General features: G+C 47.4%; 1 protein-coding gene across 3 annotated transcripts in view; it reads left to right on the forward strand.

Annotated features, from left to right (window-relative positions):
• Positions 1 to 12,987, forward strand: part of Ablim3 (actin binding LIM protein family member 3) — a 127,227-nt gene extending 114,240 nt beyond the window's left edge. For 2 of the 3 annotated variants that reach the window (XM_042692131.1, XM_042692132.1), the window contains 8 exons: positions 1,083 to 1,147; positions 2,605 to 2,752; positions 4,565 to 4,594; positions 5,161 to 5,219; positions 6,907 to 6,967; positions 7,983 to 7,990; positions 8,507 to 8,587; positions 12,536 to 12,985. In XM_042692131.1, the coding sequence (XP_042548065.1) occupies positions 1,083 to 1,147; positions 2,605 to 2,752; positions 4,565 to 4,594; positions 5,161 to 5,219; positions 6,907 to 6,967; positions 7,983 to 7,990; positions 8,507 to 8,587; positions 12,536 to 12,649 (566 nt within the window). In that variant the 3' untranslated portion in view covers positions 12,650 to 12,985. Of the gene's footprint in view, positions 1 to 1,082; positions 1,148 to 2,604; positions 2,753 to 4,564; positions 4,595 to 5,160; positions 5,220 to 6,906; positions 6,968 to 7,982; positions 7,991 to 8,506; positions 8,588 to 12,535 lie in introns of all 3 variants that reach the window. The other variant, XM_042692133.1, reaches the window with a different exon arrangement.
• Positions 12,988 to 13,100: the final 113 nt, after the last annotated feature.

The following is a 13,100-nucleotide window of genomic DNA, read 5'->3' on the forward strand; positions in this document are numbered from 1 at the left end:
TTACCTTCTCCTTCACACAGTTATTATGAATGAGGATGCTTAGCAGGAGGTATAACTGAAGGTTTCTATTCAATTACCAGCAGGTCTTAATGGCTAACCATAGGCCCTAGAGAGAGAAAAACAGACCAGGTCCTTACCCTGTGGGAGCATGGGCCCCCTCTGTGAGAGGAAGTTGATACTCAAGGGATGGGGGGGGTAAAAGTTTCCCCTTGCAAGTTCTCAGATACCATAGGAAGAAAACAAGGAGGTGGGTTGGCAGAAAATGTAGAAAAGCATCTGCAAATAACTCCGGATGGGAGGGCAGATGGAAAAAAGGAAAGGCTAGTCTCTTAACCTTGACCTTGAAGTGGGAGGGGAGCAAGTAGAGGATGCAGGAGGGAGTTCCATGAGAACTTCCGAAGTTAAGGTGGGGATTTTGCTTATTAAACAATAAGAAGCTATTAAATATAGTCTCAGGATCACAGCTATCCTACTGAAAGACCACTTTGGCTGTAGGGTAGAAAATGGTGTGGAGGATGGAAAGAGAGGCTGAGAGTGGAGGGAAGGTCTCATAAGCACCCTGGTCCTCAGGACACCACCATAGCCCAAGTGTTCCTTTCAAGTCTGAGGAAGAGTTTCTCCGTGATTCACTTTGATTCAGTGATTGGCTTTACTAATTGTCCATTCTGAGCAAAGTTTCATGGTAGCTCAGAAATGACTTCTTCATTGCCTTCGGAGAATTCTCCCTTTAAAGAAAGAAGTAAGACACAGAAAGAACGGTAACTCAAAGTGGACAGGGATCAATAGTCATGGGTGGTAGGTGTTCAAAGGCCACAAAAGCAGGAGAGACCACTGCTCAGTGTGGAATCTTAAATGACACAGTTGCAAGGAAGAGAAAAGGAAAAGAGAGGAGAGGAGAGAAGAAGAGAGGAGAGGGAGGAGAGGAGAGAAGAAGGAAGAGGATGGAAGGAGAGGGGAGGGAAGGAGAGAGGAGGGGAGGGGAATGGGAAGGAGGAAGGAAGGGAAGGGTCCAATGGCTTAAGCCAGAGTAGACTGAGCACAGGAATCACATGCTGGAATTGGTTCCATCTGTCCTTTGGCAGTGCCCCGAGCCAGAAGGTTCTCATCTGGAGGAGAGGAGGATGATTTTGACCACAGCATGCACAAGGTGAGCAGGCCACATCACTAAATAAAATGCTTACAGGACATATTACTAAGGATTTTTTTTTCATTTGCAAGTGACAGAAAGCAAATTCAAACTCACAAAAGAAGAAAATAGAAATGCATAGTTTGCATAATTGAAAAATCAAATTGTAGGACTAGCTTCCAGTAGGACTAGATTTACATGCCACTAAGCATGTGTAACTCTAGCCACTCAGGAGGCTGGGCATTGAGGAGTCAGATTCAATGTGAGCCAGGACAGAAAAGTCTATGAGACTCTTATCCAATTAACCAACAAAACACCCAGAAGTGGAGGTGTGGCTCAAGTGGTAAAGCACCATTCTTGAACAAAACCCAAGGGAGAGTGCTAGGCCCCAAGTTCAAGCCACAGTACTGACACAAACATAGATAAATTGATAAAAAATTAAATGTTTGGAAAAATAGATCCGTATAAAACATCTACAGATCTTTTCATCTGTCACTATTCCCTAAACAATATAGTATATAGTTATCACATAGCATCTCCATTGAATAATGTATGTATTGAATATTATATATAATGTAGCGATGATTTAAAGCTCAAAGGAGCCTGTCATTAGGATATATGCAAACACTACACCATTTATGTAATGGATGATTTGAGTGTCTGAGAATTCTGGCATCTAAGAGGTAGGGAAACAATTCCTGAAACCAACCCCAGAATAATTGTACTTCAAAATGGTTAATTTTATTTTGTTTTTGTTTTTGGGTCCGGTCGTGGGGCCTGAACTCTGGGCCTGGACACTGTCCCTCAGCTCTTCAGCTCAAGGCTAGTGTTCTACCACTTGAGCCACAGAGCCACTTCCAGCTTTTTTTCTTTTTGCTTATGTGGTGCTGAGGAATCGAACCCAGGGCCTCAGGCATGCAAGACAAGTGCTCTACCACTGAGCCACCTTCCCAGCCCCCAAAATGGTTAATTTTAAGTTACATGATTTCCACATCTTTAAAAACAAAGGTGCTGTCTGCCCAGCATTGGGCAGGACAATGTGGTCCTTTTGGTTTTTGCCAGTCCTGTAGCTTGAACTTAGGGCCTGAGCACTGTCCCTGAGCTTCTTTTGCTCAAGACTAGCACTCTACCCCTTGAGCCACAGCGCTACTTTCTCGCTTTTTCTGTTTACATGGTATTGAGGAATCAAACCCAGGGCTTCATGCAGCAAGAACTCTACCACTAAGCCACCTTCCCAGACCTGCCATGCATTTTTGAGCCAAGCGCTTGCGCCTTGCTCAGAACTCAGAACTATTTGTGAAGAGATAAAGTCCCAAATAAAAATATGTGTGCTACCAGCCCAGAAAGGTGCTGAAAAGGCAAAAAGAAAAATAGAAGCTTCTATAGAGGGTCCAGTAGCTTAGCCGTTCCCAAGCCCATCAATCCATCAAAGCCTCGTTTATTTCCCTCTAACTTCCTCTTGCTTCTCCCTACCCCAGCTCCAGAGTGGAATTGGCCGACTGATTCTGAAGGAGGAGATGAAGGCTCGTTCAAGCTCCTATGCAGATCCATGGACTCCTCCCCGGAGCTCCACCAGCAGCCGAGAGGCCCTGCATACCGCTGGCTATGAGATGACCCTCAATGGCTGTAAGCACTGCTTGGGACACTGACACCTATTGGCTGCTCACTTTGGGCCAGTCGCCCTCTGAGACACAGTATAAGTGTCTCTTCTTCCTCCCACCATCCCAGTGCAGTAGGGGCTCTATAGCCTACAGACAGGGACCTAGGGCACAGAAACCTGCCCAGATCAGAGTTTACAGGTGATAGGATGCTCTCCATCACATCTCCTTCCTGAAGAAAAGCCCCATATTCAACCCCTTGGGCTAGCCAAGGAATCAGAAGGGGCACAAAGGTTAGCCTAGACCCTCTCACCTCCCTCCATCTCAGTGGCCCTTCAGGGAAGCTCTCCAGAATTGGGAATACACACTTGTCAAGGGCCTAGATGGAGAACCAAATGGAACCGAACTGCAGTGAGCATTCACTATGCTTCTTGGAGCCATCTGAAGCTGTGAATTCCTGTCAAGTGGCTAGAAAAATATCTTCTGATACTCTTCTCTGAACGGCTCAAAGACACAGAAGCTGTTTCCTGAGGTGCTAAGCCTCCCATCACTTGGAGATGCACATGCAGAGGCCTTGTTCCAACATTTTCCCTTGAGAGTCTCTCACTATAACCTCCTGCATGCTTTGTCTGCCTCTTCCCCTTCTGACCCCTATGGGATTCAATCCTGCCAGGAAATCCCACCTCAAATCAATATTGGATGGACGGTGGACTGTATCATTGATTATACTTCTATGTACCAGGCATTTGTAGATACATTATCGCTCAGGGTCCTCACAAATCCCTGCAATATAAAGATCATTAGCACTCACTTTATAGAGGGAAGATGTAACTTGTCCACAGGCAGAGATTAAGAAAGTGACTAAGCCTGGATCAGACCTGAGTTGAAGGGACCCTACGGCTATGTATGAGCTTTACTGTCTTTTCCTCACAATACCTTGGACTTGGTGAGAATGAAGATGATAGTAGTGGTGGTGGTGATGGAGTCTTTGGAGTGTGTGTATAAACCAGGCCCTGGGCTAAGTGTCTGACTTTATTATGTCATGTGTTTTTCCACAATAGCTCTATAAAGGAGACACTGATTTTTGGTTTTGAGCTGGGTCAGGGAGAAGGGGTTGTGTGCCAGTACTAAGGTTTGAACTAGGGTCAGGGCACTTTTTCTTTAACTTTTTTGCTCAAGGCTGGTGCTTTATCACTTGAGCCACATCTCCACTTCTGGCTTTTTGCTAGTTAATTGGAGATTAGTCTCATAGATGTCCCTGCCTGGACTGACTTCAACTGAAATCCTGAGAACTCAGCCTCCTGAGTACCTAGGATTGCAGGTATGAGCCACTAGCACCCAAAGGGAGACCTTGTTTGACAGATGAGAAAATTGAAGCATCATTAAGCCTGAACTTAGGTATCTACTAGTGGCGGAGGCAGGATGAGCTCATGAGTCAGATTATCCATCTGACCACTGAAGGGCACTGTTTTCCACATCTGGCTCTGCAGTGTGCACCAAGACGGTAGCTGGGAGAAACAACATGTAGCTAGCATGTCCAAGGCTTTGCACTCCATCCCTAAACTGCTGGGGGAAGGAGGATGGGTAGATCAGCTCTGTTAAATTATCTTTAGCTTTGTTTGACAAATATCCCAGAGTACTGGCCCTGCGTCAGGTGCTGGGCTGGAACATGAATAGGAGAGGGAGGATGGAGAGGGGGAAAGGAGATCCTGAAGGAGAGCCCTTCTCCCCACCAGCCTGAGTGACTGAGTGTGGGAACCAAGTCTCTTTGTCCCCGTGAGCTGTCTTCACCATGCTTGTTCATCCCTATGGGCACTGATGTCGGGTTTCTCTCTTGCAGCTCCACGTTCTCACTACCTGGCTGACAGTGGTATGTTCTTCCTGACTCCCCTCCAGCCTGTCACATCCTGTGAGGACAGGGCCACATCACCTGCCATTTTCATAGCTCTCATGTCTCTACGATACCTTCGTGTCGATGTCTCAGCACCGTCCTGATCTCCAATAGTCCATTCCATTGTGTAGTTGTCAGATTGTGGGCCTTCCTTGGGGGTTCTAGAAACACAATGCCCCTTCCACCACTTGAAATTATACCTGTCTGGCTCTGAGCTCCACTTCCATTCCAGAGCCTTTGTCCAGAGCTACCATGTGGTCATAGTTATCTGCCACCTGGGGGGGCCGGGCGGGGATGGATATAAGCCAAGGCCAGAAAAACAAGTGAACAGGTGCCTCTGAGGAGCAAGAATTGTGCCAGGACGAGGATTCCCTAAGATAAATCAAGTTTTAGACCTGGAAGTCATCAGAAAGAGCTGGGGCCTCTCACTCCAGCGCTCTCCCACTAGATTTGAAATATGGTGGCCACTTGTAGGAAGATGGCTTCCAGGGAGAGCAAGCCCTGGTTTGGGGCTCTCGGTAACTGCTCCGACTTCTTCTTTACAGATCCTCTCATCTCCAAATCTGCCTCCCTGCCTGCTTACAGGCGCAACGGGCTGCACCGGGTAAGAACCTTGCTCCCCAACACACACACATAAAAATACTAACAAGTCAACTTAGTGCTCCAACAACTGCTTTGGGTGAAACTTGAGGAAAGGCTTGAGGGCTAGAAATGGTGAACTGGAAGGACCCAATGGCAGTGTCATGGTCCCCTCCCTGTGGCACCTGTGTATAAAGGAACCCTGGCGGAGAGGCTGGGGAATCCTGGCACAAACTGGTCAAGAATTCTGCACCAAGTACTGGCTTTACTGCATTAACTCATGCTATCTTCATAGCTCAGTAGAGGTAGTCACTAATGTGAACCCTATTATGGGGATAGAGTAATCAAAGTGAGATGACTTACCCCCTCGGTGAATGATGCTAGAAACAGGGCTGAAGGTCAGGCCAGCAGTCCACACCCAACTGACATGTACCAATGGCCTTTCACATGGCATACAGTCTCCTGCGCTCTTTGGCATAGAGTTTGTGTATAAACTTTTGTGGAACTATGGATCTGGTTGACAGGCTGAAAGGGAGCAGGGGCATGTCTAACGGTACAGCCTGACCTTTGGCTAACAAGACATTGAGCTAGGTGTTGCCTTACTGCACAACTACTAAGTACCAAGCACTCTTCCCAGTGCAGAGGATCCTGCAGTTGGTGAAATTGCTTTGGTGGAGCTCACATTCTAGTGGGAGAGGGAAAATAAACAAGAAAATGGGATAGGGAGTCAGGAAGTTGGAAATGCTTAGTGTGGAAAACCCCCAGGGGGTGGGGAAGAGAGGTCAAAAAGGGGTGAACTTCCACAAAGGCCTGAGTACAGGGAGACAGCCTTACCTCTCTGAAATCTGCAAGCTCATTGGGATGCAGGGAAGCGGGGGCTCTAAGTTCCTGTACAGAGAAGACACATGTGATCAAGATGGGGGGAGTGGGGACATGAAAACAGACAGGGAGACCAGCAGGGTGCTGCACACTGGGCCAAGACTAAAGACGGTTTTGGTGGTTGCATCCTCTGATTCTACTCTGATGTATAATAGAATGATTCCATCCTTCGTGTAGAATACAGCCTTGGGGGCGGAGGGGTGGGGCAGACACAGAAGCTGTAGATCCATCCTGAGTCCGTCTTGAGATAGAGCCCCACTGGAGAGCAATGGCTGGTGTGCAAACCCTGACCTAGGGAGGAACCTGACCCCTTGTAGACTAAACATCAACTCATGCAGCACATTGGTTGAACATCCACAGGAGACGTCCCACAAAATATCAGTGACAAACACAGAACCCCTGCCCCTTGGAGCTTCTATTCTTATAGGGAAAAACAATATATATATATATATATATATATATATACATATATATATATATGAAATTCGTCTAATTATATAGAATGTTACAAGGTAATACTATGAAAAATATACAAAATCTGTAAGAAGATTGAGGAGGAGGCACCTTGTAATTTTGAATAGAGCTGTCCTAGGAAGCGGGTACCTAAGCAATGAAAGAAAGCAGGAGGTGACATCCATAAATGTGTGTACAGAGTGCCTAGGATGTGCTGGGGATGGATGTAGACAGATGGCAAAGAATTCAATGTCCCTAACTGGAGACAGGCTGCTGAGAGAGCTGCATGCCTCAGCAACCCTGGTCCATACTTTAGAGAGGGGAGAATGCTTCAGAGCCCGATTCAGACCATCCTGGCTCTCTCTCTCCCTTCCCTGCAGACACCCAGCGCAGACCTCTTCCATTATGACAGCATGAATGCAGTCAACTGGGGCATGCGAGGTGAGTGGGCAGGGGAGGAGGGAGGGCTTCAGGGAGAGGGCCCTTCTGGGTTTTCCCCACCCACCCCACCCCAAACTCGGGTGAACTGCTGCTTGACCTCTGGCAAACCATTACTACAAATTCAGTCTCCACCCTGGGTTTTGTCCAAATCCTAAGTGCCCACTCCCATTGCCTTCTGCTTCCTCATTTCCCCTGCTCTTCCCTCATCCCCTCAAGTCCCTGGCTTTGGGTGCTGTCCAGGCCATCTGTCCCATCTGGGTTCCCAGATCATCACAGAGTGCTGATCGCCCTGTACTGCTGAGCTAGAGCTCCTGGCCAACCCCGATGGAGGGAAACACTCTGAGCCAAAGGCACATTGTTCCCAGAAAAATTTCCATGAGCTTCATGTTGTGTGCCATGGAAGCTGTCACGCCAGCCGCTACAGGCTCCCATTAAGAGGCACAGACAGGAGGGGACACAGCATGGATGGAAGCATCACAATGAAACCCCTTACCTACAGTACGCAGAAATCATGTGTGTGCCAATCTTCAGTTGTGTGTGCGTGTGTGTATGTGTGTGTGTGTGCGCGCGCTGATCCCAGTACTTAAACTAAGGGGCCTTGGCACTATGCCTTCAACTTTTCACTCCAGGCTGGAACTCCTACCACTTGAGCCACAGCTCCACTTCTGGCTTTTTGCTGTGGTTAAGATAAGGTTTCACAGATTTTCCCGCTTAGGGTGGCTTTGAACCTCAATCCTCAAATCTCCATCTCCCGAGTAGCTAGGATTATGTACATGGGCCACTGGTGCCTGATTCTTCTCATTTCTAGTCCAAATATCTCAAAAGCTTCTTTTCTCTTCAAACCACCTCAGTATCATCCCAACCCCGATCTGCAGCCCCTGTGGTTCTCATATTAGCCTGGACTGTCCTTTGTGGTGTAGTCAACAGCAGCTGTGTGGAAGTCAGACACAGTAGAGACTAAGACAGAGGGTAGGGTAGTAATGCTACTTAGCATGTGTCTCTTTTCTCTCTGCAGAGTACAAGGTAAAGGACATGTAGACCCTGAGGGGTCTCCAGGATGCTGGGGACCACTGCCTTGGGGACCAGCAAGAGGATGGCAACACTATGCATGCAGAAAAAACATGGAATGAATAGCTTTTCCTGCCCCTCCTTGGCTTACTTCTTCCCCCGAATCCTTTCCTAGGTCTCCAAACAATTCAATCTGACCCTTCCTCTGGCCCCAAAGACTCCAGGGGCTTACTCATCACCAATACTAGATAACTATATTCAAGACACCCGATGCCCACATTTGTGCCAAACACCACATGCTTATCCCAGTAGTATTAGAAGAGTCTGTGGAACTTGCTTTTGGAGAGAAGGGGGCCTTAGAGCATCTTGGGTTGCTAGGCAACCCAAAGATGGGCCAACCCAGTCTTCCCTCCAGATTTTAATCTTTCACGTTTAAGGAATAAACGAAAAAGAAACCAGACATAAAACATGGCTGCAAGACACAAGCCCACCAGCCTTGGCCAAGCTAGAAATGTGTCCCCTTCTCCTTAGATTTACCCTTATGAACTGCTGCTGGTGACCACGAGAGGAAGAAACCGACTGCCCAAGGACGTGGACCGAACCCGCTTAGAGGTACGTCTCTAGAAAACCAAGCTCCTGATCAGCCTTTGGGTCGGACAGGATTCTAAAGTTGCCTAGCCCAACCCAGCTCAGAAGGGGTGGGCTAAATGAATAGACTTTAAGGTCTCATGTCTCAATGAAAAGGCAGAGGCTTGAACCCATTTCCTACACCCAGACTGTTCTGATTTGCCTCCCACCAACCCATTTGTCACTTGTGGTACACAGCAGAAGGGTTTGGCAATGGACTGAGTATAAGGTTCTCAATAGTCATTAGATTGCTGCTATTCAAAGAATGCCAAGAGGGCTTGGGTTGGTTGATGCAGGCTTGCAGAAGGAGGAAGAATTGGATAGCCCTAGAAGGTGGGTAGGATTTGGATGGATGGAGACACAGAGAGAGCATCATGATGGTGGAAACAGCACAGCCAAAGGTGTAGAGGTGGAGCCAGGAAGGGCATCAGCATCAGGTCATCAGGTCATTTGGCACGGAGTGCCAGCCCCTGATTGCTTCTGCTTTTCTCCTTCCTGTGATACTTCCTGGGGCCCGGCTTCTCCTTCTTCTTAGAATACTCTTCCTCCCTCCTCGGGGCCCAGAGCCGAGCTCCAAACCCTCCTTTAGCCCTCCCCTAACCTGCTCCTCTAGCCTGCTTCCTCACCTGTGCCCAGGGTGGAGCTGGAGCACCTCTGGCTCTCATGAGTATCAGATCATCCACTTACCTCTTTCCTCTGCCTGGCCCTGAGTTTCCTCAGGATTGGCTAACACAAGGCCTGAGCTAAGAGAGATGTCAGGAAATGTTTGTGGAAAGTTAGAGAAAACTCGGGTCCCTCGGAAGAGCAATGTGCCCCCTGAACTGATGCTGAGGCAGAGCAGAAGCAGGAGGTGGCGAGTGGACCCCAAAGCTCTGTGAGTCTTTCCAGCACTGGCACACTGACTTAGCAACCTGAGAGTATCTCTTCCAAAGGCCTCCTTTCTCTGTCAGGAGTAGCTGCCGGTGCTGAAGGGGACAGCTCCTGGGCTGCTCCCTGAAGCCCCTGTAAACAGGCAAACATCTCCAGGCCTCCTACACACTCGGGGGCCCAAGAGGCTCACATTTCCTGAGCATCAGAATAGCCCAGGGAGCCTCTGAGCACAGAATCCCTACCTTCATCCAAGTGAACCTCAATCTGGGGAAGGAGTTCAGACATCCATATTTTCTAAACACTCTTAGGAATGTCTGAAATGCAGAGTTGAGGGCACTGGGCTAGGAATCTAACCTCTGCCCAGTTCAGGACCCTAACTGCATCCTCAAAAGTACAAATATTCATTCATCCAAAGTCGATTATAGGCTGAATGCTGGTGGCTCATGCCTGTAATCCTAGCCACTCAGGAGACTGAGATCTTAGGATCTTGCCTGCCCAGGCAGGCAAGTCCATGAGACTCTTATCTCCAATTAACCATCAAAAAGCCAGAAGTAGAGCTGTATTCAAACGGCAGAGCACCAGCCATGAGTGAAAAAGTTAAGGGATAGCACCCAAGCCCTGAGTTCAAACCCTAGTACCAGCATGCACGTGTGCGCACATGCACATGCACGTGCGCGTACACACACACACACACACACACACACACACACACACACACACGAGTTCATTATACAGCACGTAGGTTCATGCAACATATCAGACCTATCAGGAGTATATATCATATGTGAAGAGATAGGTACATAAATAAAGGACACAAGCAAAGAACACATGTTGTAGGTACTGAAGGTCATAAGTAATAAGGGCTAACAAAAAGATAAAAGAAGCTGGTGCTAGTAGCTTGTGCCTATAATCCTAGCTACTCAGGAGGTTGAGATCTGAGAATCACAGTTCAAAGGCATCCTAAACAGGAAAGTTCATGAGGCTCTTATCTCCTATTAAACCCCAGAAAACTGGAAGTGGTGTGGTGGCTCAAAGTGGTAGAGCTCTAGCTTTGAGCAACAAAAGCTCAGAGATAGTGCCCAGGTCTTGAGTTCAAGTCCCACAACCAACAAAAGAAAAGATAAAAGAAGAGCAGAGAAAAGAACTGGGAGTTCCAGGGAGGAGCGATTGGCTGATCAGGACAGGGCTTATCCACTATGTGACATTTTAGCAAAGATTAGAAGTTAGGGAGGGAATTAGCCGCTCTTTCCTACAAAGGAACAACAATCTAGACATAGGGAACAGATAACTTGATGCAAGAGGGAACCTCATTTGCTTGAAGCCAGCAAGAGGGAAATGAATTTGCCATCATAGGAGCACAGAGGATGAAGAGGAGGAGACAGCAAAGGAAATGAGGACCAGATCAGCCCAGGTGATGGCACTTGAAAAGACGATTGTGACGGTTATCAAGAGTGGTCTTTAGTCACGTGACAGGTGCTGTCCAATGGCTGTATACACCCATTCACTCACAGTACTCATTTTCCAGAAGAGGAAACAGGCTGAAAAGGGGTAAATTTAATGTGTCCAAGGTCATACATCTGTGTCTGCCTGCTGAAATACTAGTTCACAGTGATAAGAGGCCAGAGAACTGTTGTGTTACTGTAATAATAATAATAATAATAAATTTCACTGAATGCCCTGAAGTATTAAGTTAGTCTGAATTGGACCCAGAAAGTGGGCAGGCAAGAGGTGCACATGTTTCTCTTGTTATACTTGATTTTAAATTCATTTTGAAAATTTTGAAACTTCCAAAGAAGCCACAAGAATAGTGAAATTAGCCTGGTGCTGGTGGCTTATGCCTGTAATCCTAGCTATTCAGGAGGCTGAGATCTGAGAATGGAAGTTTGAAACCAGCCCAAGAAGGAAAGTCTGTAAGATTCTTATTCTCTCCAATTACCAGCAAAAACCTGGAAGTAAAGATTTAGTTCAAGTGGTAGAGTACCAAGCTTAAGCAAAAAAAGCCAAATAAGCCCTTGAAGCCCTGAGTTCATGCCCCAGAACTGGGGGTGGTGGAGGGGGAAGGGTAGTGAAATGAACATTCATCTACCTTTGACCTAAATACATCAATTGTTAACATTTTACCACATTTTAAAATTCATATACTTCTAAGTCTAAAATCTCTGCCAATGTTTAATATCTTCCAGAGAGGGGAGGATGGACGGAGAGGGGGAGGGAGAGCAGACAAGCCTTCCTAGAGATGTAGAACAATGTCGTATATTACTTGACAAGCTTGTTTTCATATTTAAAAAGTGGTTCTACAAAGAAGAGTGGTAATGTTTTTCAATGACAGCCTTTCAGAGTCTAAGAAGCCAGACACCGGTGGCTAGTGTCTATAGTCCTCGCTACTCAAGAGGCTGAGATCTAGATAATGGCAGTTCAAAGCCAGCCAGGGCAGAAAAGTTCACTAGACTCCATCTTCAACTACCCAGTAAAAATTCAAGCTGGGGGAGTGGCTCAAGTGATAGAGTACCAGCTGTAAGCAAGTCATTGAGAATGTAAGGTCCTGAGTTCAAGACCTGATGCCAGAAAAAAATAGATAGATTGAAGATGGATGGATAGATGGATAGATAGATAGATAGATAGATAGATAGATAGATAGATAGATAGATAGATAGATAGATAGATAGATAGATAGATAGATAGATAGATACCTTAAACCTTGGATATACCTCTTGTATCTCCCAAAGGGGAATAGGATGACATTAAACATACATCTTCTGTAACCAAATGCACAGGATGGCAAAAGCTGAGGTCAACCATAGTGCACAAGGTCTACTTGAGCACCGCCAGTACCCAGCTGGGCTATGGCACAAAGGCCTCTCCAGCCAGAGCAGCTGCAGAGCCCCCTCTGAGCAAACTTCCCTCTCTGCCTTCATCACACAACTCCTTAGAGAGGGAGCATGCAGGGCCTTGGCTGGACGGCCAGCCACTCCCCCCCTCCCACCCACCCCCACCACCACGCTAGCCTGCCTCTCCCATCCTCATGCTGTTCTCTCTCCCTCCCCTCTTTGCCACCCTCTTCAGCGCCACTTGTCCCAAGAAGAGTTCTACCAAGTCTTCGGCATGACCATCTCGGAGTTCGAGCGGCTAGCCCTCTGGAAGAGAAATGAACTGAAGAAGCAAGCCCGGCTGTTCTAGCAGAGACCCTATACATATAGATGCATTTATATAAAGATGTATGTAAATCTACACCGCCACACGGCGTAACCCTCTTGTGTAACGGGACACACTGCCTGCCATGAGACTTGCTTTTCTGTGCTGTCAGGCAAGCCCACATCATTGAAGTATTTTTATGCTCCTTACTTCTCTTTTCTAAGTGCTGTAAGATCAGGAAAGGGATTTGAGGGGACTCTGCCCTTTTACTGAGGGTCCTTTTTATACTGAAACATCTGTCCCAACTTGAGTCCTCCAAGGTCTGACTTTCTTTCCTTGGAATGGTGCCTGGAGAAACGTCTCTGCTCCGCTGCTTGGCTCTCTCCCTATCTCCAGGGCTCCCGAGGATCATGCAGTTCGTGCACGCCCATCAGCCCCACAGGGGCCCTCCCTTGGGAACTCCATGATGATCCACCTCTCCCCTCCCCCAAACCAG

Source organism: Dipodomys spectabilis, unplaced genomic scaffold (genome assembly GCF_019054845.1).
Source record: "Dipodomys spectabilis isolate Male_0828 unplaced genomic scaffold, ASM1905484v1 ptg000147l, whole genome shotgun sequence".
In the NCBI taxonomy this organism is placed as follows: Eukaryota; Metazoa; Chordata; class Mammalia; order Rodentia; family Heteromyidae; genus Dipodomys; species Dipodomys spectabilis.